The sequence below is a fragment of the Odocoileus virginianus genome, chromosome 7, assembly GCF_023699985.2.
Source record: "Odocoileus virginianus isolate 20LAN1187 ecotype Illinois chromosome 7, Ovbor_1.2, whole genome shotgun sequence".
Lineage (NCBI taxonomy): Eukaryota > Metazoa > Chordata > Mammalia > Artiodactyla > Cervidae > Odocoileus > Odocoileus virginianus.
Genome location: NC_069680.1, coordinates 21594521 through 21619967, shown reverse-complemented (window position 1 = coordinate 21619967; position 25447 = coordinate 21594521). Strand labels below are relative to the sequence as shown.

General features: G+C 54.5%; 1 protein-coding gene across 4 annotated transcripts in view; it reads right to left on the bottom strand.

Annotated features, from left to right (window-relative positions):
* Positions 1–232: 232 nt before the first annotated feature.
* Positions 233–25447, bottom strand: part of GRK5 (G protein-coupled receptor kinase 5) — a 223204-nt gene continuing 197989 nt past the window's right edge. For 2 of the 4 annotated variants that reach the window (XM_070470272.1, XM_070470274.1), the window contains 12 exons: positions 25079–25171; positions 21094–21156; positions 18764–18827; positions 17705–17845; positions 16878–17068; positions 14371–14408; positions 12415–12504; positions 9248–9456; positions 4859–4996; positions 3990–4127; positions 3161–3292; positions 233–904 (listed from right to left, as the gene is read on the bottom strand). In XM_070470272.1, coding sequence (XP_070326373.1) covers positions 806–904; positions 3161–3292; positions 3990–4127; positions 4859–4996; positions 9248–9456; positions 12415–12504; positions 14371–14408; positions 16878–17068; positions 17705–17845; positions 18764–18827; positions 21094–21156; positions 25079–25171 — 1396 coding nt within the window. In that variant the 3' untranslated portion in view covers positions 233–805. Of the gene's footprint in view, positions 905–3160; positions 3293–3989; positions 4128–4858; positions 4997–9247; positions 9457–12414; positions 12505–14370; positions 14409–16877; positions 17069–17704; positions 17846–18763; positions 18828–21093; positions 21157–25078; positions 25176–25447 lie in introns of all 4 variants that reach the window. The other 2 variants (XM_070470275.1, XM_070470273.1) reach the window with 2 other exon arrangements.

The window sequence follows — 25447 nt, the reverse complement described above, 5'->3', positions numbered from 1 at the left end:
AGGAAGAGGAGGCCGAGGCTGAAGCAATGGTGGCATCGTGTGCCCCCAAAGGGAAAGTGCATGTCTTGATGGAGCAGAGCTCAGGTGACTCCATGCACCCAACGGAAGATATTCTGGCTGGGGGTGATGTCCCAGTGTTATTTAATTCAGATGGTTACAAGCCAACAGAATGAGGCTGCCAATGGGAGGAAAAGCTTATAGAGAGGATACAACCAATCCTTTAAAGGTGAAGTGTGGATCATTTTCTACATTTAATAAAAACATTTTCTCATTTGAGGCTCTGGAAGTCTTGAGTCACATTTTTTCATTGTTGTTGTAAATCCCCCCCCCACCAACCCCCCTCTAAAATGTCTTAAAACACATGGCTTAACAGTGGCTGCACAGAAAATATACACCCTCAAAGTCTGACTTTCTTTTAAATACAAATATACAAAATGTAAACTGAGACAATAGAGAAATTTACAAAACTTTTCTTTAAAAATAATAAAGACAAAATTCAGTTCTAGTTATTAGGATGCTATTAAAATACGTGCAAGTTGTTGTATCCGACTGGATTTCTATTGCAATGTTCGCCAGAGACATGTCCAATCCATCTCGGCTCGAGGGCCGCCTCCAAACACAGACCTGAGTGGAAATCTCTTTGGGGAACTGGGAGGCTCCCGGTCTCAGGGGTGGGCGGCCTCCTTCCCCGGCTCCTGGAGGGCTTCCGCACCCGCCCGCCGGGGTGGGAGTTCCTCCGGTCGCAAGTCCGCTTCTAAGAAGGGTCCAGGCTGGTCCCACCGTGGACTTCAGGCCAGAGCTGCAACTAGCTGCTTCCAGTGGAGTTTGAACTCACGTGGTTTGAATTGATGTGGTGGTTAAAACTGGTCTTGGAATTGGGTGAACTCTTGGAATTGTTCTGATGCTGGGAGGGTGGGTGAGCAGAGAGGAGAGAAGGTGAGAGAGCAAGTCAGTCACTGCAGGGTCAGGCCCTGGGGCCCTTGCCTCATGGGGGCCTCAGAACCTGAGCCAGAGAAGTGCTCGGGTAACCAGCCCTCCCTCTTGCTTTCTGCTGCCTTCTGTTTCCCCCCCGCAGGCCTAGGTTCACAGAGCACCCTACGGGCAGAGGGCTTCTCCTGGTGCCTGGGAGAAGCTATGGAATTCACAGAAGCCCAAGGCAGGGAGGAGGTGGTCCCTCTGTATTAATACGTCCATGGTTAGACCTGCTGGCCTGGAGTTAGGCTGCCGGTTCAAACCCTAAATGTGCCACTTCTTAGCTGAGTGACCTTGAGCAGGTGTCTGACTCCCTCGGTTGCCTGGCCTTTGTAAGGTGGGGTAGGAGCCACGTGTGCCCGGGGCTGTTGGAAAAAGGCAACAAGGCTGTGTATACAAAGGGCTCTCTGGGCTGCCCGGCTCCGGAACCATGAGCTGCTCATCCTCAGTCCCCCGGCAGTCTCTCAGCACCCCATCCCAGGAGAAGAGAGATCCGGGCGTCTGCTGCCCTGGTTGGTGGTGTTTCGGGCTCATGCTGAGGCTACTGTTCTCCACCCCACTAAGTCCTCTTCCCACCTGGGGCAGCAAGCATCTCCATCCTGCATTTTCTGGTGGGCAAACAGAGGCTGGGAGAGGGTCAGTGAGCCACCGCCCAACTGAGAAGGGGTCAGGGCTGGATTTGAACTCAGACTGTGAGCTACCATAGCAAACGCCTGTCCCAGAACCCGGGGCTGTCCTGGGGTGCTCGTCCATGTCAGAGATGGGGGTCATTTCTGTCTGGAATTTCGATTTTACTTGATGGAGGCATTTGAAAATTATATTTTTATAGTAGGCGGAGATGAGTATGTTTGTGGAATGTGTACGAAGTTTCTAGATAAAACTAAACTTGGGCCCTCAGTCTGCATTTTCTCTCTGGATTCTGCCAGATAGATGCTCCCCACCCTGTCATTCCAGATCCTCTGTGTGGGCTCACAGGCTGCGTGACCTTGAGCAAGTTCCCTGACTGCTCTCAGCCTCAGTTTCCTCCTCTGTGAAATGGGGTGATGGGAACACTCCCAGGGCTTACCCTCCACTAGGGTCCCCAAAGGAGGGATAGAGTTTTCCCTGCTGCTGCATCTTAAGTCCTCAGGTAACAGTCTAGCACGAATAGGTTCTCAACACATATTGGCGGAATGAATAGTTGAATGGAGGCCTGGGGTTTTATGAAGATTAAATAAGAAACACCTTCAAAAAGCACTCAGCACAGGGCCCGGCCCACAGTGGAGTGCCACAAACAGCCACCTCTTCCCTGTTATTTAAGAGGGAGGGAGGTGGGATGCCAAGGGCTGGGGACAGAGCCGCACCTGCCTTCACCTCTTCATCCCCCTGGGGACAGGGGCTGCTCCTGTGGGCCGGGAAAGAGGAAAGGAGGGAACCACGGGCCTCGCAGGCCTGGGGATGGGACCACACCTTCTTAAAGGGCCAGGCCAGGAGGGGGCGCTATGATGGCTCCCCACTTCTTGGTGGCAGGGATGAGGGCAGGGGTCTCTCTCTCTCAAAGGCCTGCCTGGTCCTGCCTGGGACATTTCTCCCATTTGGCCCCACCAACCTTCATCCAAGACCAGTCTCAGAGAAGAATACCTTTTCCTGAGTCTCCTCTGGCTGCTGGCGGTAAGGCACAGCATCCATCTACAGGGCTCCTGCTCAGGAGCCCCGAGGTTCTGTGGGGATCGCCTCTCCAATGCCACGTACACCTGTTCTTTGTCAAATCTTTGCATGCGTAACTGGTGTCGCCTTTACAAGGACTCTCAACCAGGGGCGTTTTGTCCCCAGGCCCTGGGGACATATTTGACCAACACAAGGGAGTGGATGCTACTGCCATCTACTGGCTGGAGGCCAGGGGTGCTGCTAAACCCCTGAAGGCATAGGACAGGCCAACGACAAAGAATAAACCTAACGCATCAACAGTGCTGAGGCTGAGGAACCCTGACAAAGGGTCAACTTTGGGTGTGCCCCTCCGCTCTGGGAACCCCATCAACCAGTGGGTTTCAAGGCACTTCGCACAGGCTGCCTGTCCTTCCAGGCTGCAGCTGCAACCGCCCCGTCTCCCCAGCCCGCAAGTTGGTCTCAGTCCTATGGAAGGGTCAGGCCTGGGGTTCCCGGAGCTGAGACCAGGGCATCCAGGTTGGGCTGGGGGCAAGGGTCTCACCTGACGTTTGAAGAGCCTCTGGAGCAGCCCTTTCTTTGGCGGTTCCGGAGGGTGGCTTCGGTTCAGGTCCACTGAGAGGGTACCGTGGGGTCCGAACACGTTCAGCTCCTTAAAGCACTCTGTCTCTATCATCTGGGGAAGCGGTCAAAACACAGGCAGGGCAAGGGGCTGTCCAGGTCATCCCGAGGGGACAGGCAGCCCAGCAGCCCGGCCGTGGGTGGCATGGTCCCGAGCCTGGTCCTGCCAGGCCCTCCACTCGCCTGGGCTGAGACCCTGACAGCCTCCCGCCTGTCCACTGCCTCTCCCGGACCGCCCGGCGAGCCGCCCTCACTCAGAAGACAGAAGCCAGGCACAGAGGGTGGGATGGAGGCGCTCGTCTTCCAGCCGCCCTCAAGCTCTTCCTCCACCCGTGTTCTGGACCATCCCGCTCCAGGGCTGCAGGCCGACCCCCCCATCATTTCTATCTCACGCGAACCAGCTCGGACTGGGCTCCATCCCCCAGTGTGCAGTGGGGGTAATGGGAGCACTTTGTTGGCTCACCCGCCACTAAGATCCCCAAAGGAGGGATGCAGTTTTGCCTGCTGCTGCAGCTTCAGTCCTCAGATAACTGCCCCGACTCCATCATCCCCCTTGGGCCTCCAGCTGCTGCCCGTTTCCCAGCCACGCTTCTCCAGAGTCATCCGGACAGGCCTCCTCTCCCCGCCACGCCAGCACCACGCCACACCCCAGTCTGCCCACCGGGACACCCCCCGTCCTCGCCGACCCTTTCTGCCCTCAGAGCAGCCCTGCCCCCGCTTTGGGGTGAAGCCGAGGACCCCACCGTGCTCACCTCACTTTGCCATGGGATGGGCACGGAGCCCGTGGAGAACTTGGAGTAGAAGTCGTCGTCCGTGTGGTCCAGGTTGACGCCCTTCACGGTGGAGAACTGCTCGATGTCCAACACGTCCTTGCAGTACACGGCCCGGGGCTGGGGAGGGAGGGATTTGAATGGGGGGGGGGGGGCAGGGGTGGTCTCCCAGGGCCTCCCCCCTTCCCTGGGAACCTGGCTGCCCTGGCTCAGAGGGACCAAGGGGCCCCCAGTTAGGATGATGAGAACTCAAGCCCCTTCCTGCCATCACTGACCCACAGGCTATAATGGGGGATGTCTCAGGAGGACCACTCTGGCCCTTCCCACATCAGAGGCCAGTCGGGGGGTGGTGGGTCACCATGCAGGCTTGTCTGCCACACACAGACCTGGGCTGAGGTCTGGGAAAGTCATATTAACCCCTGGAGGCCTCAGTTTCCTCGCCTGCAAAATGGGGACAATCGAGGCACTGGGCCATGAGGCTGTCGTCAGTGCTGCTATGGACCTGATGCTGTAACCCTGGTGATCTCTTTCATCTCACTTGTCCACCAAACATGCTCTGGGGCTGCAGTTCAGGGACTCAGAGAGACAAACCCGGGCCCTGCCCTCTGGGAGTTCAAGGTTGGTGGGGGAGGGCTCCCAGGGGTTCTGGGAGTCTGGGAATCTGGAAATGAAAACTTCACTGAGGTGATGAAGACTACCCCCAGACCAGGCAATGCTCTACTACTGGCAGATGGGAGCCACCCCCTGGCCACAGGGCTCAGCCCCTGGTCCAGGGCCCTGCACAGATGTTTAGCAAAGTCGAAGGTCGTAAACCAGTGCACGGGCTCAATCCAGGCTGGGGAGCTACTCACATCTGGAATAAAGGGGGGATCCAACATCCCGGCCTCTAAGCGCTTGAAATTCATGTTCCTGAAGAAGGGGTGTCTCTTGACCTCCGCGGCCCCTTCCTCCTGGCAGCCCAGCCTCTGCTTCGCATCTTTGGTGAGCAGCTGCGACAGGAGAGCCCCATGAGGACTTGCCTGGCGGGGGGGTTGGGGGGGGTGGGAGGGGCCTTTCCTCCTGCCCAGAGGCCCAAGGGGCAGAGGGGCTTTGGAGAGTCTGTGATCACCTCCCTTTCACACAAGAATCCCCGAGCCATCCCCAGCCAAGACATCCCTTCTTTCGCATCCACCAGGCCTGGGCCACCCCAGGTTCCCATCAGACACTGCTCTACCCTGATTCAGAGGACCTCCTGAACTGCGGGGTACTTAATGGTCCCAGGATCCCAGTGTGCTCAGATGCCTGGAACCTTCAGGAGAGCAGGAGTCCTGTCTGATTCTGCCCACGACAGCATGGCCCATGCCTGGTGCGTACCTGGCACCCACTAATGTGTGCTGAACTGGCATCCCTTCTTCTGCTCCAGGTAAGCTACAAAGGGCAAAGACTGGTCTGTGGGCTTTCTCACTCTTTTACTCGATTCCTAGGCACATGGCAGACTCGTACCCAGTAGGTGCTGAGGGTCTGGCCTCAGCAAAGTCATGTTAAGAGGACCCATCAGGGCAAGGCAGAAAGGACACCACGGTGGCGGCGGAAATGAGAACTGGCTGCTAGCTGAGGGGTCAGGAGGTGGTCTGGGGAGGGGGCGTCTGAGACAGGCTTTCAAAGCGGGCAGAAGGCACTGGAGGGACCTGTGACAGTGTGAGCAGGGCGAGCGTGGAGAACACTCATCTTTGAGTCTGAGGGAAGAATGGGGGTGAGAGAGGTGGGTCAGAGTCAAGGGACCGGACCGGCTGGGGAGGCGAGAGGGAGGGTCCTGAAGGCCAGGTCTGGGGGTGGGGTTTTAACACAGAGGTGGTGGGGAGCCAAGGATGGAAGCAGGTCACAAACGAAAGGCAGGGTGGAAGGGTAATAGGAGAGGAAGGGGCTGCAGGGACAGACACGCGACCAGACAGGAGGAAGGTGTGAATGAAAGATGGGGAGCGGGGAGGGGAAAGGGGCAGGGAGGGGGAAGGGGCAGGAAGGGGGAGGAAGGGGCAGGGAGGGGGAGGGGCGGGGGAGGAAGGGGCAGGGAGGGGGAGGCGGAAGGGAGGGGGCGGGCCAGGCCACAGCTGAAGATGAGGCGGGGTCCCAACATGATTGCAGGGCATCAGCCCCCTCCCCAGCCCCAGGGTCGCTGCCCGCTGTCTCTCCTGCCCGCCACACTGAGCACTCCCCCGAGGACACAGTTGGAATCTAAGTGTCTGCTTCAAGACTGAAATCAAAGTGGGCGGCCCGCACCTTGGAGGGAGTCCAGCCCTTTCTTTTACCAGCGTCCTGGTGCCCTCTGCACATGCTCATTATGAGAGGCAGGGGGCCTCCTGGGGTCCACGGTCTGGAGGGGAGACTTGCTGGGACTGCTCCCCTCAAAATTAAGGAGTGAAAGCTGACAGTGGGGTGAGCCTTGAAGAGACGGAGCCACGAGCTAGCTGCTCACAAAGTCGCCCGACTCGGTCTATTGATCCCCCCGGCCCCCCGCCGGCGGGCTTGGCCCCGTGGACTGGTGGCTCGGGGCCACTCCTGTCCTTCTTCTGGGCTCTGCTTGTCTCCGAGAAATCTCTGGGCTGCAGGCCCCAGAGGCTGCAGGGGTTGGCCAGGCAGATGACACAGTGAGGGTAGAAGTTGAGGGCTGGCTGCATGGGCCATGTCAGGCTGTCCCTCAGCTCCTGCCAGGCAGGAATGTTGGCAGGTGTCCAGGGCTTCTGCTTTTTGCAAAAGAGGCCAGAAAATCCAGGTTTTTATGTGATTTTGCCCCATTAAAAAATCTTGGCAATTAACCCACTATTCACTTTTTTCTAAAACACTGTTCAGCTAAAATAAACACCCACCCATGTGTTGCCTATTTGCAGCCTGGGCATCAGGTCAAGAGTTTACAAATATTATACTAGGTATAAACCAGGAGAAGCAAGAGGCAGAAATGGTGTGAGCTAAGGGTGATGGGGCAGGCAGAGAGGGCTTCCTGGAGGAGGATGACTAGAGATGGGCTGGAAGGATGGGTGAGACTGAGAGGGATACAGGGCATGGGGAAGGACCAGTGCTGGGACTCAGCAGGGGCCTAATAAAGGTGGGGGCTGAGGTCTGGGCTTAGGGACTGGACCCAGGAGACAGGACAATGAGAGGCATGCACTCCTGGACCACAAGGGCAGGGAAGGGGGTCTTGTGACTGCTCAGGTGGAATGGGGGCTGCGGACTGACTTTATTGCTGTTTGTAGGAAAGTCTTCCTCAGTAGGCAGGGCTGGAGCGGCCCAGGACCTCCGTGGTCTCCTTACGATCAGGCCCTGCTATGTCCTGGGCCTGGTGTCCCTTGGTGGTGACAGGGCAAGCCTGGCTGCCAGACCAGATGGGTTGAGGTTAGGGCATGGAAGAAGTCCTAGATCAGAATTCCAAGACCTCAGGGTCATTTGCAAGGAGGCAGAGCAAGACCAGAGGCCTCCAGAGGTTCTTCTAGCTGAGAAAGACGAGGGGACCTTGCTTTTGACATTTGCACCTGTGAGCCCAGGTCCGCCTGGAGACCCAGGCTCAGCTGCCGCCTTCCCTGGAGCGGCCACCAGGGGGCAGCAGAGGAACGGTAGTGCCCCAGAGCCGATGACTGTGGGCAGGGGGCCCTCTGTGCCTCTGTCCTGCCAGCGGGTCCCCTGTTGCTCTCAGGGTCTCTCAAGAACTGCTTCTCTGAATTCCTGGCCTATTTGATGATGCGCTGACTTTCCGTCCCTCACCCAGTTAGGTCCCCGTGGACAGGTACCTGGTTGCAGCATCAACCAAGTGCTGTTGGCTTCCCTTTCGACCCCCCCGGTTTTCAACCATCCCCTAGGGTACCCCACACTTCCATGTACCTGCCTTTTGCTGCCTTGCTCCTCTTGCCCTCTATCCCAGCTCCGGCTGCCGTGACTACCTGCTTCCTTGGAGGCCGCCCAGCTGTAGCCTGGCCCGGGCATGTGGTCCGGGCGTGTGTTTGCTTGTGTACACGCCATGTCTCCCTCACAGTCTCTCACTCACGCAAATGACAGATCTATGGTTCCTCTTTGGAAGTGATCAGATGGCAGCTCTGGGCCAAATCCTTCTCCCTGTGCCTCTGTGACGTCAGGCTGAGGCTGGTGAGAGGAAGTGGTCAGGCAGCGGGTGGCCGGCTCCAGGAGGGCGGCCTTCTGGGGGCGGGAACTAGGCCACATGGCTCCGGGGCCCCTAGCAGTGCAGCCTCGGGTTTTCTAGAGGCAGAAACTTCGCTACTTGTCATCAGCTTCCCAGGCTTGCCTTTCCCTGGACTCCGGCCTGGTTGTTGACGTTCACATTTCAGACCCCGAGGGTCAGACCCCTGTCTTGCTGTTCTAGTTGCAGGGCAGAGGAAGGGACCTGGGGGCTCCCAGGTGCCAAGCATTGGGCGCTCAGGCCCTTCCTGTCCCCGCGTGGCTGGCGTTAGAGGGCATCTGCCAGCACAGCAGCACTGAAGCCAGAGGGAAGAGGGCCCTGGGGGGCACAGGTGGGACTCGGGAGCCAGAGAGCCCGGCAGGGAAGGAAGCGGGCCCGCCGGAACCGAGGAGAAGGGCCTCGGTCCAGGGGCAGACTCTCTCCAGCTTCACTTTGAGGTCCTGCCACCCCACTTCCTCTATTCAGCTTCCAGGCCCCCAGTCTGGCCCCTACCCACTAGCCTGGCTAAAGGCCACACCCTGAGTGAGCTCTGTCTGGGGCCGGGTCAAATTCTCTATCCATGGACGCTGTCACTCAGGACTTCAGCAGGTGTGACCAACATTCCATGTAGTGGGTGGAAAACTTGATTAAATGATGTTCGAAGGCCAAGACTATCACCACTCACCGTCTGCAGCCCCTGGCCCCAGAGAAGCACCAGGGATCCAGAGCTGGACGGAACAGGAGGCCCAAGGTCCAGGGTAGGGGCTGTCCTGATGCCTTTGTATCTTGGAGACCAGCTGGGAGCATCCCCTTCCTCCCCCATGCTGACTTCCCCTCAGAGCTGGACATAAGGGTGTCTCCCCTTGCTCACCGTAGCCCCCCTCCCTTGTCACAGAGCCTCCCTGCCCCACCCCAGGCTCCCTCCTGGAAGTGTCTGTCAACCGCCCCAGTTCACAGACCCGGTGGCTTCATCATCCACACCCTAGCATGCCCTGCGCCTGCTCCCATCTGCCTGTTTGCTGTTCTTGGCTAGGGGCCGGGAGGGGGGCCGGCATTGCACACCGGCCCTGGGGCGATGTCTGGCTCACCAGGAGCTCACCATTTTGCAGATGGACTTGGCCTCCTCGGAGAACTTGTGTGAGTACACCTCCTCCGTCTCCAACACCCGGCGGTCCACCTCCTCCCTCTTCACCTTTTCCTTGCGGCCGCGGAAGGGCGACTGGCCCTCGATCATCTCGTAGATGAGGCAGCCCAGACCCCAGTAGTCAGGGCTCAGGCCGTACCTCTGGTTGTTCAGGACCTCTGGAGCTGGGGGCAGAGCAGGAGATCCAGGGGAGGTGAGAGACAACTGGTGGTGGGTCAGAGCCAGGCACGTGGGGCCAGGACTGGGATGCTAATGGGGCCTCAGGACGTCCTGCAACCAGGAGTGATGGTGCTGCTCACAGGAGGCCTGGGGCTCCACAGCTGGGATCCCTTCCCACTGCTGACTCCTGCCCACCAACTGCTAGAAATACCTCCTCTTCCAGGGAGCCTGCCTTGGTTGCTCTTCTCTGCACTCCCAAAGGACTCTGAATGTGGCTTCAGACGCCTGACCATGGTGGATGAAAACAGCCCGTTCCCTTGACATCTCCCCCACTAGACTCTCCTCATTCCCTGCTGTTCCTGGTAACAGGTACAATGCCTGGCATACGGTAGGTGTTGCACACATATTCGCTTCAATGAATGAAAGTGTGTCCACCCAAAGTAAAGATGATTTTAAATGTATCTGGAATTCCAACAACGTCTCATCATGACTTCCCTAACACTTTGATTAAATGGATTATAGATTCACTAGAGAAGTGCAAGAGAAATAGGCAGGCCACATACATCCAGGAAGGCAAATGTATCTACATGGGTGCAGACACTGTGCACGAGAAGATGACACAGATGCCCAAGCAGGCACACATAGAGTACACAGATGGATTTATCTATCCATCACTCACCCATCCATCCACCCATCACCCATCCACCCATCACCCATCCATCCACCCATCACCCATCCACCCATCACCCATCCATCCACCCATCATCCATCCATCCACCCATCATCCATCCACCCATCACCCATCCATCCACCCATCCACCCATCATCCATTCATCCACCCATCATCCATCCATCCACCCATCGTCCATCCATCCACCCATCATCCATCCATCATCCATCCATCCACCCATCATCCATCCATCCACCCATCATCCATCCACCCATCACCCACCCATCATCCATCCATCCACCCATCACACATCCATCCACCCATCATCCATCCATCATCCATCCATCCACCCATCATCCATCCATCCACCCATCATCCATCCATCCACCCATCACACATCCATCCACCCATCATCCATCCATCATCCATCCATCCACCCATCATCCATCCACCCATCATCCATCCATCCACCCATCACACATCCATCCACCCATCATCCATCCATCATCCATCCATCCATCCATCATCCATCCATCCACCCATCCATCCATCCACCCATCACCCATCCATCCATCATCCATCCATCCACCCATCACCCATCCATCCACCCATCACCCATCCATCCACCCATCGTCCATCCATCCACCCATCGTCCATCCATCCACCCATCATCCATCCACCCATCACCCATCCATCCACCCATCGTCCATCCATCCACCCATCGTCCATCCATCCACCCATTGTCCATCCATACACCCATCATCCATCCACCCATCACCCATCCATCCACCCATCCATCCATCATCCATCCATCCATCACCCATCCATCCATTTATCATCTATCTATCCATCTGTCACCCATCCATCCATCATCTTTCCATCACTCACCCATCCATCCATCACCCATCCATCCACCCATCATCCATCCATCCATCTCATCCACCCATCATCCATCCATCCACCCATCATCCATCCATCCATCCATCATCTATCCATCACCCATCCATCCTTCTATCATCTATCTATCCGTCCATCATCTATCCATCACTCACCCATCCATCCATCTCCCATCCATCCACCATCATCCATCCATCCATCCATCATCCATCCATCATCTATCCATATCACCCATCCATCCATCATCTGTCTATCCATCCATCACCCATCGATCCACCCATCATCCATCCATCCATCATCCATCCATCCATCATCTATCCATCACTCACCCATCCATCCATCACCCATCCATCCACCCACCCATCATCCATCCATCCATCATCTATCCACCCATCATCCATCCATCCATCATCCATCCAACCATCATCCATCCACCTATCATCTATCTATCCATCCATCACCCATCCATCCATCATCTATCCATCACTCATCCACCCATCCATCACCCATCCATCTACCCATCATCCATCCATCCAACACCCATCCATCATCTATCCATCCATTCATCATCTATCCATCCATTCATCATCTATCCATCCATTTATTAGCCCAGTCATCCATCATCCATCCATTATCTATCACCTATCGATCATCTATCCATCCACCCATCCATAAGCATTCACATAGGTATACATACCTCCTACATACACATAGACGCATACCCCATGGGTCCCCCAATATCATGCAATCTGAAAAGGACCCTCTGACACCAGAGTCCAGAACCTGGAGTGTGTGCTGCTGGCATGAGCTCAGAGGAGGACAACAGTGTCCCTGTCCCTTGGAGCTTTCTCGAGTCCCCTGCCTCCTGGGGTGAGCAGGTGGTTGTGTGTGAGGTATACAGGAAGATGCCTGAGGAATATTCCTATTTGGAAGGCAGACCCCAGGGGACCGGTGTAGCTCCAGGGCAACCGTCTCAGAGAAGGCTCAGGGGACACGGGGCAGGAGCCAAGGCTGGTCCCTGCTTAGAACGGGGCTTTGTGACACAGTAGGTGGCGTGCTCGTCTCCTTTCTGGGCCCTTCCTAATGACCTCCCCCTCCCCTTCTTGAGGTCACTCTGAAAGGCTGTCTGTCAATTCACCAGACCCCTACTTCACCCACACCCCAGGCAACTGTGTGTCAGCTCTGAAACTGCCCTGGAAGGGCTTTGGCTTTGAGACACAGGTGGATCTGGGGGTGGGGGCTGCAGAACTCAGTATAGTCAAGACACCCTGGGGCCCCAACACTTCCCCGACCCTGGCTGCAACTTCCCGCCTCCCACGTGACTACTTCTGCAAGTTACACAAAGAGGCCAGTGGCTCCAAGGGCCGAGCCCGGCGAGGAGCCATCCTATACTCACCCATGTAGCCGACGGTGCCCACCCGGCCGCGGATCAGGTCTCCCTCGGGGATCTTCACGGCCAGGCCCAGGTCCGAGATCCTGATGTGGCCTGATGGGGGACGGCAGGGTCAGCAGGTCCCTGGGATGACCCTGTGGACATCTGGTCCACCCTGGGCAGGGCCCTAGACTTGCCACGGGGCCCTCGCCTTTCATTTGTCCCAAGAAGAGTGGTACCCAGTTGGCCACGCAGGGTGACTGTGGATCATCGCAAGAGTCAGGTGTCACAGGTCAGGGGTAAGTTATTACTTTTAGGGAGAAAAACATAAAGATGCAATAGGACCCCTGCATTCGGCTGGAAGATGGCGGACAGCCTCATAAAATGCCCTAAGGGGCTTCTTGGGAGGCTAACATCACAAAGTTTAAGATGCCTTGGCCCGATTCTGGGATTGCTTCATGGGAAAATGTGAGATTCTCCTGACATTTTGCAACAATTTGCTTAAGGGGAAAAATCACAAAGCAACTTGGGAAGCAACTCCCTGTTCTGCCTTGTTGGTCTTTGGAGTTGCTTGTTTGTTTCCTTTTGGAGAACCTGCCGCCCAGACCAGCAGAGACTGGGAGGTGGCATTGGAGCTCCCAGGCCAGAACTGACCCCCAAAAGTCAGAGACAACCCCGTGCTGAGAGCGTGCCTTGGCACTGTCTCTTCCAGCAGCCCACTTGGAAGGGTCATGGCCTCATCTGACCCTGCAGGAAGGAGCACTGACCCCCCTCCCCAGACTGGACTTCAACGAGGCCCAAAGCAGGGAGCCACCCCAAGAGGCTGGAGCTGAGTGAAGCCCACTGGCTCGGTGGCCCCCGATGGAGGCAGGAGTGGTGCTAGGGGAGAGAGCATGCAGATTCAACACGTCGGATGATAGATTGGTGGTAGGCACGGTTCTGAGTTCCCTGGGGGCTCTGGGCGCATACACAGAGGGGCAGTGGGCCCTGAGCCCTCTGCCCAACAGCATCCCACTCAAACCTCTTCTCCAGGTCTTCTCCCTCCCCTTCCTTCCCCTTGGCCTGGGACTTGCTGGCAGGGAGACCTACTTTCAGGTTTCCACTCCCCACTGATTTTTGTGGGTGGCCTTGGTGAGTAGGCTCCTCTGAGCCTCAATCTTATCATCTGTAAAATGGGCACAGGGTCAACTGGCCCTGCTCCCTCTGTAAAGATGGGACAATTTAGTTAGATAGAAGATGTGACAACCCTTTCCCAGGTGTGAGAGTTGAAATAGTCATGAGGGGCTCCTGTGGTGGCTTTGTTATCCATATGTGTGTGCACAGACACACATGAAAATAACAATGATGACAGACAAGTAATAATACCTAACATGTTATGGCTGGCTTCCCTGGTGGCTCAGATGGTAAAGAGGCCAGCTTCAATGCAGGAGACCCGGGTTCAATCCCCGGGTCAGGAAGATCCCTTGGAGAAGGAAATGGCAGCCCACTCCAGTAGTCTTGCCTGGAGAATCCCACGGACAGAGGAGGTTGGTGGGCTACAGTCCATGGGGTCGCAAAGAGTCGACAGGACTGAGCGACTAAGCACGCACACACAGTTGATGAAACAACTTATCAAGGTATCTCGTCAGAACCTCAGCACCATCCTCCACCATCTGAAGAAGGCAGGGCAAGGCCCATGTTTCCATTTCACAGACTAGAAAGATGGGGTGAGGGAAGCTGTGTGAGAGCTAAATGTTTGCCCAGAGTCTCTGGAACCCCCGACTCCTCACTCAGTGCTGGCTCCCTTTCTCTCCCTCTCCTCCACCAGCTGCTGAGCCACATCCTTCTTCGCCAAGTAGGAGCTGTGTCCACACCCTCTGCCCTCCCGAGGACCCAGGGTCAGCATCTCTGAGTCTCTGTTGGAAGCCTCCCGCTCAATTTGGCTTGTGACGCTCAGCTACAGAGCTGGGAACGGATCCCTGGGTCCGCTGCCTGACTTACCGTAATCGTCTAACAGGATATTTTCAGGTTTCAAATCTCTGAAAGGGAAAGATCAGCAGCATGTGAGTGTGAGTGTTCTGGGTGGCAAGGGCACATCAGCATCTGTTGTGGACCCCCTTGAGCTACTCAGGCCTGAGTGGTCTCTCCCCAACTCTGGGCTCAGGAGGTCTGGTCTCTCTCTGGGTCAAGACCATCTCGGGCTCACTTCTCTCCCCCTGGTATTAATTTAAAACAAATGCTGCTGTTTGCCATAGGTATCCTCAAGACTCTGGAGAGTGACTGAAGAGGTTAGGCAAAGGCTAGTCCATGCACTAAGGGTCCCCGGGGCTGGGAGGTGACAGACCCCTCCAGGGATGGGAAGACCTCGAGGTCTCTGGGTGCCCTGAAGGCAAGAGCCAGGCCTGGGAATGAAGGGAGAGCAGTTACTGAGGACAAATACCCCCGCCGGAGAACTGGGTCAGAGAATTGTAAGGGAGAGAATGGTAACCTCCAGGACAAAGACCCCCTTTGGGATGGGGCCCCCAGGAGCCTGGCACTTGCCCCAGCTCCAGCTCAGCCACAGCCTGGGAGAAAGCACAGTCATCAGGCACAGCTCTAGATGCAACCACCTCCTCCAGTCCCCAAGGTCTCTCTTCTCTTTACAAGACACGGTCATGCTCATGAGAAAGAGAACCGTTCCACTGTAACGGGGAGAGGCAGCAGAAGTGCCTGGTTTTATTAATAAAAGCTCTTCTCCGTGAATTAAAGAATAACCAAAGGACACCCTAGTGTGCAACTCGGGTAAGCCATTGCCCAGATGCCACAGATGGCATCTGGACTGAAGATTTGGTTCTCAACCAACTGGCTTTGTTCATTAAACTGAGGGCAGCTGTCCTCATGGGGAGAGGTTCATGTGCCCACATCCAGTGATGCAAGCTCACAAAGTGATAATTGGGGTCTGTATGTGGTTACTTATTACAACATACTTTTGTTGCCATTGTTATTAATTTCCATGCTTTTGGTGTGCTAACCACTCCAAATAAGGGCAGGAGACCTCATTTCAATTAATCGGCCACCACCGACCACCAGGCTGGAAAGACAGCTGGCTAGTGGGCACAGAACCCACACCCACAGAGAGGCTATGGCCAGTGGTCGGGCCAGGGAGGCACCGTGGTTCTCTTCCTTCCTAGTATTAATAGAAAGGCTAGAACTTGGAGGGATGCCTTTTTCTTTTTTTTTTTTAAGAGAAAAACAATCAAAAGGAGGATTCTTTTTTCAACCCTCAGGGAAAATTTTCTGACTCTCTTCTCACTTGAATGAAAACAACACAAAACCATAAATTGGGAGATGTGGGGGGTGGGGGAGGGCATGTTATCAAGACCATTCCTCCTTATTTTCAAAGCCTTCAGCTCCCAAGATATTCTTAGCCAACAGCCCTGTGACAAAAGTCTTCAAACTGGGGTGTGTGTGCCCAGTGGGGGTGGGGGATGAGAGAGTCACCCATGCGCTGGGACTTCAAGAATATGCATTTCTAGATCCTTAGCATCATAATGCCTTGTCCTGGCATCTTATAGGATCTCCCCACCCACCCATCCTTTCTCAATAGCTCTTCTCCCAACTGACAGAAGAAAAGCAGGTTCCTCCCTACTCCTGCATATTGCTATGGTGCCCAGCTCCACGGGGTGAAACCTCCAGGGTCCCAATTAGAAGTGGGACCTACTAATCATAATTATAAGGGCAATTCAACAGAAGAAATTATTTTAACACTTAGAGCCTTATGGTCAGTGAGAATTTTTAAAATATCTTATCTATATCCATATATTTCACAGTGGAATGCTGATCACTGACTTTTATGCAAAAAATACATTACAGTAAAGTAATAGTCTCTGGGGGCTGAAGGAAGTAGGGAAGGATAGAAAATTCCTCACCGTTGAGTTTTCATGCATTTTTTTCTAGATGCATGATGGTGGAAGTCAATTTGCTACAGCAATTAGATTCCACTGGATACCTTTAGATAGTGATATCATGAGTTCAATTTAAAAATATTAGCCACTATTTTAACATCAATGGGCTATTTTAGGTGTCTGCTTAGAACATATGAGGGCACAGAGATTTTCAAAATTCTTGGAGGAGGGCTGCAAGAAGAGTCTGAAGGCCACTGCTCACAGAATCTGGACACCTGGTCCTGGGATGGGAGAGACTGGGGTTCATTCTGATGCCTGCTTCAGTGGGGGTCCTACAGCAGTCCTGCAAGGGCTGGTTCTGGATCAGACTACCAGGCTCCACTGAGCTTCCTGGGCGCTGGGTGGGAAGGGACCAGTGGCCCAACCTCATCAACTTTGAGGGAACACCTGGCCCCCCCAAGTGCTCCCCCTCCCTTTCTCGGTTCCAGGGTGGGAGTCTGTCTGACTCAAGGGCAATAACCCAGCCTCAACGCGAGGCCAAGGATGAGCGGCCAATTCAGAGAATGGAAGGGTTGGCCTCACTCACTCAGGCTCAGATGGGGGGACCCGGGGTTGCCTGCTCACCTGTAGACAATGTTCTCATGGTGGAGGTCTTCCAGACCACACAGGATCTCTGCTGCGTAGAACAGGGCGCGCTCCTCCTCGAAGCCAGGGTTCCCCATGTTGTAGATGTGGAACTTCAGGTCCCCGCCGTTCATGATGGTCAGGACCAAACACAGTGCATCCTTGGTCTCGTAGGCGTAGGCCAGGTTGACCTGGGAGCAGAAGACAGCCATGTGGTGGGGTTCCAGGGACCCCCCACATCTGCTCCTCTTCCCCAGGGGTCCTTGAAGCTGGGTGGGAGGACTAGGGTGGGGAGCTGCAGCCGCTTCACACCACCCACTGCACCCCATTGCTGCCTCTCCATCCAATTTGGAGGTTCCAGGCAAGGAAGCAGAGTCAGAAGGAGCAGCTGGCACCTTTCATGGGTCCCGACAGGACGGGGTCTGTTGCTTTCATGTCACAAAATCATGTGCGTGCATCAGGTGGTTAGAACTTCTGTCCTTTTTGGGCATTCCTTTACAAAACCCGCCAGATCTGGGCAATGCAGGCAGCCTGGGTGGATGGTGCTGCGTGCCATCAGGCACAACTGGTGGGGATGTAACTGGGGGAAATGCACACGCTCTCTGACAGAGTGATTCCTCCGCCAGGAATTCATCTCCCAGACATCCCACAGAAATATGCCAAAGGGATGCTGAAGGACGGATGGACCCGGGTCAGCCTTGTCTGTTGTGGTGCCTTCAAAACCAGAAGCGATTTCTCCCTGTGGCTGCACAGGTCACCCGGGGGGCGGGCTCTGCTTCACTTCCGGTCACCTGGAGGGGGGGCTGTCCCCAGGCTCTGACACTCACCACAAACCGACTGTTGACCTTCTCCAGAATCTGCTTCTCATTCAGGGCCATGGACTCCCCTTTCCTCTTTTTGATCCTCTTCTTCTCCAAGCGTTTGCAGGCGTACATTTTACCTGTGGCCCGAACCTGGCAGGCACAGACCTGAGGGGCAAGAGAGAAGACAAGGGCACACAGCACATGAGTTCTGAGGCTCCCTCCAGGCCAGGATGCGGTGTCTCCACGGCTGGGAACCACGGCAGCCAAAGCCAGCTGTGCCCTGGCCTGTGGGTATCCCAGCCTCAGGACTCAGCAAGGCCCGGCCAAGATCTGGGTCTGGTGCTATCTCAGGTGAACCCAAGCCCTTGGAGGCAGAGAAGCAGCAATTTATACCAGTTTAGGTGGCTGGCCAAGGCCGAAAGAACTGTTCCTCTCTCGGGGGACAACTAGATTTTCTGTGTCCCAAGCTTCTAACCAGATGCAGCTGCTAATAACTGGGGACTCTGAAGCACCAGCTGCTGGTAGGAGAGGCTTATTTCGGGAGGGGGGGAGGTCATGGGAGACCCCTGGGAACTCTGACTGTATAATTTAGAGGAATGAGACCCAGGGCATTTGGATCTGGTCTTAGTTCTGCCCCTATTCAGCTGTGTGACCTTGCCTGGGTTACCTAACCATTCTGAACGTCAGTTTTCCTCATCTCTAAAACGGGAATGACAAGGTTGGGGAAGATCAGGTTAAGTACAACGGTGCATATTAACAGCATGGCTGGGCCACACTTAGGCCCCTCATGTCCTCACTTCACCCTCCAAACACAATCAAGGACACACATTTCCCTCTGTAGACTTGAACCCTGCCTGAGGCTGGCTCCAAGAGCATCTTCATCCAGACACCCTCCTTCCCTTCCTCAGACACCGGTGACCTTCCCAAGGCCCCAGCCTCACCCGCCTTCTCCACCAGGGGGCGCGTGACCCAGCCATTTGCTCAGAAGCCCTGCTTCGGACACTTTTCAGGCCAATCCGGAAGGGACAGAAAAAGGTGTCAAGAGTTCAGAAACTTTTCATGAATATGTGGATGTTCACTCACCTCCCCAAAGCCCCCTTTTCCTAGTACTCGGTACTGCCTGAAAGTGTTTTTGGTTACCGGTTGCCTGGAAGAAAAGCAAAAATCCAGCATGGGTGTCACAGCATTAAGATGCAGAATTAAGAAGAAAAAGACAAGGGCAGCATTGAGAGGAGCGGAGAGGAGCTGAGCGGGGCAAGGCACACACCTCCACCCCCCGCCCTGGGGACCGTCAGCAGCCACCGCTGCAGACGCGACCCTCGATCACTGGCTCGGGGCTGGGCGCCCTCGGCCCTGGACTGGAAGGAAAGAGCAGGAGGCTTGAAAAATGTGAGCAGAGGCTGCCTCACTGCACTTTCCCTGCGGTTCCCCTCTCTCTCCCAAATGCAAATCCTGCGGCTGCACTCAGAAGGAAGCTGTGTCCTCGGTGCAGGGAGAAGAGAGAGGCCCAGGAGTCAGGCTCGGTGTCCCACGGAGGCCAGGAAGGAAACCGCAGCCCTCCGTCCACACCTGCCTGGCGGAACAGCTCGCGCCTCCTGTCCCCAGGCGCCCGAGCTGTTCCTTCCTGCAGACGTGCCCTGGGAAGACGGGCCTCCTGGGAACAGAGAGACTGCTGGTCCCCACGTCCAGGCTGGTTACTCTCTCACCAAGGACCGAGGGCATTGGACTCCCCTGAACCCCAGGACAGGAGGAGATCCTTTCTGCCAAAAGGTGTGTGTGTGTGTGCATGCTCTGTCGCTTCAGTCGTGTTCGACTCTTTGCGACCCTACGGACTGCACCCTGGACAGGCTTCCCCATCCATGGGCTTTCCCAGGCAAGAACACTGCAATGGGTTGTCATCCCCTTCTCCAGGGGAACTTCTCGACCCTGAGATTGAACCTGCATCTGTTACGTCTCCTTCTTTGGCAGGTGGGTTCTTTACCACTAGCGCCACTGGTATTTATTACTAATCACCTTGTGTCTCTCAATTCCCCATTTTAATTAGCCAAAGCCATTTATAATGTCTAATGAGACAAACCTCCGATCTCGTGGGGCAAAGGTGGGGCTCATGGAGTAAATAAAGAAAGAAATTGCCACTTAGTTGAAGCAAAGGCCTCCACCTTGTAGATAGCGTGTGTTTTCTCATTGCTGGCCTGTTCGGCTAAGAAGAGTCAGGTTTTTCCCCCCTCTTTTTTTGGCTTTAATGAGGTATAATTGACAAAGAGTGTACAACTTGATGTTTTGATATATGTATACATTGTGAAATGATCATCCAGTCAAGCTAATTAACATCCTATCACCTCCCCAAATTAGCATCCCCCCACCCCTGCTCCCTTCTTTCCTTCCTTTCTTCCAAGGACACTTAAGATCCACCCTCTTAGCAAATTTTCAGTAAATGATAAGTACTGTTAACTCTTGTCCCCATGTTGTTTGTGAGATCCTTAGAACTGACTCATCTTGCATAACTTCAACCTTGTACCGTGGGCCAACATCTCCCATTTCTCCCATCCCCTCCCTGCCCCTGGCGACCACCACTCTACTCTCTGCTTCTATGAGTCTATTTGGATTCCACATATAACTAAGATCACCTAGTACTTGTTTTTCTGTGTCTGGTTTATTTCACTTAGCATAATGTCCTCCAGGTCCGTCCATGTTGTCATAAATGACAGGACTTCCTTCTTATTTTTTTTTTTTAAGGCTGAGTAATACTTCATTGTATATTTTACTCTCATGGTCATTGCAGCATTATTCACAATAGCCAAGATATGCAAACAACTGAAAAAGCCATCAATTGATTAATGGGTAAGAAGAAGCAACAGCTTTTACAATATTAAAATTGGCTCTTGACTCTTGAGGGCTATCTTTGAGCATCCCCAAACCACCCCAAGGATCTTCACCAGGGTGGGGATTGGCATGAGATTGGAGTGGGCCAAAGAACTGGATCAGCTCGAGAAAGACCAGTAAATCCCTGGTCACCCAGTGGCTCTTGAATGAATCTCCCATGGAAACTCTTCTCGCTGCTGGGTCCTGAAGAGGATTTGGGTTTCAGTGGAAATCATATCTTTGCACCATGCTATTCTCTTAGGCGCTATTCTTCTGGACGCTTCCTGGCCTGTCTGGAATTCATGTGTGTGATTCACTGCCTCTTCCCTGGTGTTTCTTTAGGAAGCGGGGTCCAGGCTGCCCCTGTGCCGGACTCCCCCTTGCTCTGCGTCTTGCACACGCGCAGCCTGGCCTAGAGCAAACCTGCCATGCGCCTGCATCCAACATGCGGCCCTGGGAAGCGTTTCCTCCAGCTGCCCTCGAAACCACATGAAGGCGTCCGGGCCTAACAGTTTACGATACATGGAGAACAAACAGTCGGTCGACATTACCGCAGAGCTCCTCTGCTGGGGGAAATGAGTGTAATACAATTTCCGAGGAAATTCTTGGTTAACCTTGGGAGGGAAAAAAATCCCTTTAATATTTCAACAGTACAGCACCAACAGGCCATGATCTTGTTAGCAAGAAAAAAGGCGGGGGTGGGGGGGAAGCGGGGATGCTGTCAGTCATCTAGGGCATTTCTAGGCCAGGGTCCTGCTTTGCTGGCTTCAACAGCTTAATGGCCTCAAAAGGGCATAACTCTTTTGAGGTTGACACACTGATTTTAAAAGTCCATTTCTCTATTTCATGTGTTTGGTCCTGACAAGTAAAGTGAAAGCCAGGGGCCGCAGCTAAAGGCTTCCTTTGGAACAGGATGCTGGGTAAACTAAGGGTGAAGGACTTGAGCCAGGGACCTGGGCTTCAGATTCCAGCCTTGCCAGGCCATTGCTGTGTGACCCAGGGCTAACCCATCAACCTCTCTGAGCCTTAGATCTTCAGTAAAATGGAGATGTTGAAAATATATATATATATATATATATATATATATATATATGGCTTCTCTGGTGGCTCAGAGGTTAAAGCGTCTGCCTGCAATGTGGGAGACCTGGGTTTGATCCCTGGGTTGGGAAGATCCCCTGGAGAAGGAAATGGCAACCCACTCTAGTATTCTTGCCTGGAGAATCCCATGGACGGAGGAGCCTGGTGGGCTACAGTCCATGGGGTCGCAAAGAGTCAGACACAACCGAGGGTGTCATCACGCTCAACCTCTCTGAGCCTTGCATCTTCAGTAAAATGGAGATGTTGGAAAGGTATATATATATATATCTATATCTCCAAAGGTTCTCTGTAAGCCTCTGAGTGTCATATGTCATCATTAGCACTCTAGGGATAAAGGACGGGGCCCCTTCTGAGGGTCTCTATGGTAACAATCCCCATTGCTGGAAGCAGCTTGTTCACGGACACAGGTAATCCTGAGAATCTGCAGTCATCTGGCAGATGGGCACGCTTAGGCTTTGAGAGGTGAAATGAGATGCCCACGGTCTCGGCTGGTAAGCGGTGCAGTTGGAACTGGGGTCCAGACAGTCTGCTTTGGAGACCAGGTTCAGCGTCCTGACCTCATGCCACCACCCCGGGAAGGCGGGCACAGATCGGGGTTGTGTAACACAGCCCAGGGCTCCAGACTGAGGGGCAAAGTGGGGCAAGATGAGTATCTCCCCACCAGACAGCACTCCACAAGGGTCAGCTGCTCCCTCCAAGACATTAGACAGGTGTGGTGATGGCTGAGCCAAAGGGCTCGGTGACGACACATGACAACAATGACATTCAGCGGCTTACCGCCCAAGGGGGCCAGCCTTGTTGAGCTGTGCTCTCATCGCATCCTCACCACGCCCACGAGGCAGGCACTGCTATTATCCCCACATCACAGGTGAGGAAGCCGAGGGGTGGAGAGGGGAGCAGCCCTCCCCTGGCCCCCCAGGAGGAGGCCGAGCTGGGACTCAGATCAGGCTGTGGGCTCCTGGTGGCCCACGCGTGGCTCCCGGAGCCATGGCGTGCACGGGCAAGGTGGCCAGAGGCGGGCCACGTGTCAACAGAGAAGCCCGTCCACTGCTCCCTCTGTCACCCCATCGGTCAGGATGGAGACAAACGTCCCCCAGGGTGTAGGGCAGGGTGTATCCTCAGATCTCCCTGAAGAGGGCAGGGAGGGCAGCGAGTGCAGCTTTTTGGGGGTTCGTGTCCCCCAGGTTTGCGTCCTAGGCGTCTGCAGGGGACTCAGCACAGATCCAAAACACGTGCAGGAGCAGGAGGGCTCCTGGCTTTCTGCCCACAGTGTATACTTATGGCAGCGTGTGCTAGGCCCTCCGGGCACAGGAACCGTGGTGGTGGGAGGGGGAGCTCCCATCCTCGCCTACCAGCTCACCCCCCTGGCTTTATTTTTTATTTATTTGCTTCCCTGGTGGCTCAGATGGTAGAGAATTTGCCTGCAATGCAGGAGACCCGGGTTCAATCCGTGGGTGGGGAAGACCCCCTGGAGAAAGGAATGGCAGCCCGCTCCAGTATTCTTGCCTGGAGAATCCACGGACAGAGGGGCCTGGCGGGCTACTGTCATGGGGTTGCAAAGAGCAGGACACGACTAAGCAAACTAATAGTTGATTTACAATGTTGTGTTTATTTATTTAATTGTTTTTTATTTTTGGTCACACCCTGAGGCATGTGGGATCTAAGTTCTCTGACCAGGCTTCAAACCCACATCCCCTGCGTGGGAAGGCAGAGTCTTAACCACTGGACCACCAGGGAAGTCCCCACAGTATGTCTTTAATGCAAACATTGCCCTGATCTGCAAATCCTGGGATGCTGTAGTGGGCAGAGCACCACTCGGGGGTCCTGGGCCAGGGTCCCCCCTTGGCTGCACTAACCCCTCTTGGGTGACCCAGCAAGCCACATACTCATGGCCTCTCCTTTCTCATCAGTCACACAGAGGCCACTTCTGCCTGACCAAGTCACTGCTGTGTGTGCAGGAGCACTTTGAAGAGAATCAGTTCAGTTCAGTCGCTCAGTCGTGTCCGACTCTTTGCGACCCCATGGACTGTGGCACACCAGGCTCTCCTTGTTCATCACCAACTCCCAGAGTTTGTTCAAACTCATGTCCATCGAGTCGGTGATGCCATCCAACTGTCTCATCCTCTGTTGTCCCCTTCTCCTCCCACCGTCAATCTTTCCCAGCATCAGGGTCTTTTCCAATGAGTTAGTTCTTTGCATCAGGTGGCCAAAATATTGGACTTTCAGCTTCAGCATCAGTCCTTCCAATGAATAATCAGGACTGATTTCCTTTAGGATGGACTGGTTGGATCTCCTTGCTGTTCAAGGGACTCTCAAGAGTCTTCTCCAACACCACAGTTCAAAAGCATAAGGTGGCAAATAAAAGACGTGAAAAGATGCTCAGTCTCACCCACGATTAGAGATGAAAAGGTAAACAAGAGGGAAACCTGGCTCTCACAGCCCAAGAACAGTGTGGCTGAAGCTGAGGCCAAGCAGACACCCGGGCACTGTGGGACTAGGAAGTGGGCAGCAGTTGGGAAGGGAGATCTAGCTGCCCCTCACAGCTGAAAACCCTGCCCCTGGAGTTCCTCTGCTAGGAATATCCATGATGTATCTCTGAAAGTACATACAGATATATGGCCAGGGACTTCCCTGGTGGTCTGGTGGCTAAGACTCCACACTCCCAATGCAGGGGCCCGGGTTTGATCCCTGGTCAGGGAACTAGGTCCCATAAGCTGCAACTGAAGATCCTGAGGGCCACATCTAAGATCCAGCACAGCCAAATTAATAATATTTTAAAAGGGATTTATGGACAAAGTTATTCACTATTTAGGGAAGGTTGCACGCAAAAGGAGAGTAATCTCCAATGTTCATCAGTAGGCGGGAGGGTTACATGAGAAATGTGCACATCTATGTAAGAATATGTGCGTGCATGCTAAGTCACCTCTGACTCTGTGTGACCTCATGGACTGTAGCCCAAGGCTCCTGTGTCCATGGGATTCTCCAGGCTAGAACACTGGAGTGGGTTGCCACGTCCTCCTCCAGGGGATCTTCCCGACCCAGGGATCAAACCTGAGTCTCTTATGTCTTTTGCATTGGCGGGCGGGTTCTTTACCACTAGCGCCACCTGGGAAGCCCCAGTGTAAGACTATGGCAGGCCTTTATGGTCGCAGAGAAAGACTTCCCAAAGACAGTGAACCAAAAAAATAAGCACAGAATGCTGAGTATATGTGTGAATGAGTGTGTGTGTGTTGTGTGCACAATAATAAGCATACAGCATTTCTAGAATACTCAAGAAATTAACAGGAAAAGAATGCTCCATTTTATTTGAGTCATGGACCCATGGGAGGTAACTGATTTCTATATAACTTGTCACGGGAAAAACTCACATCCCCACCCTGCCGACACACACACTTGTACACACTTGTGCGTGGGGTGTGTCACCCCGGAAGCACTCACCTTTCCAACCACTTCCACTGGAGAAAGCGATCAAAATACATGCTGTCCAGGTACTCGTGGAAGGGTTCTCCCCTCAGGTAGTCGTGGACAGACCTAGCTCGGAGGGGACAAACGGATGAACACTTCACCATCCTGACTCTGCAGCAGGTGGGCAGGGGCATAGCAGCAGGTCACCGCCCGGCCTCCTGCACCTCCAGACTTTGGAAATGCAGGCACACAGGGCCTCCAACAGACGCAGTGGGAGGTGAGCCAGGCCCCGGTCATTTCCAAAGCTTGTCTGAGACTGACTGACTGACCCGCACACATGTAGTCAGTACTTGCCCTGGGCACTGCTTGGGTTCCGGGACATGGCAGTGAGCAGCTGTGGCA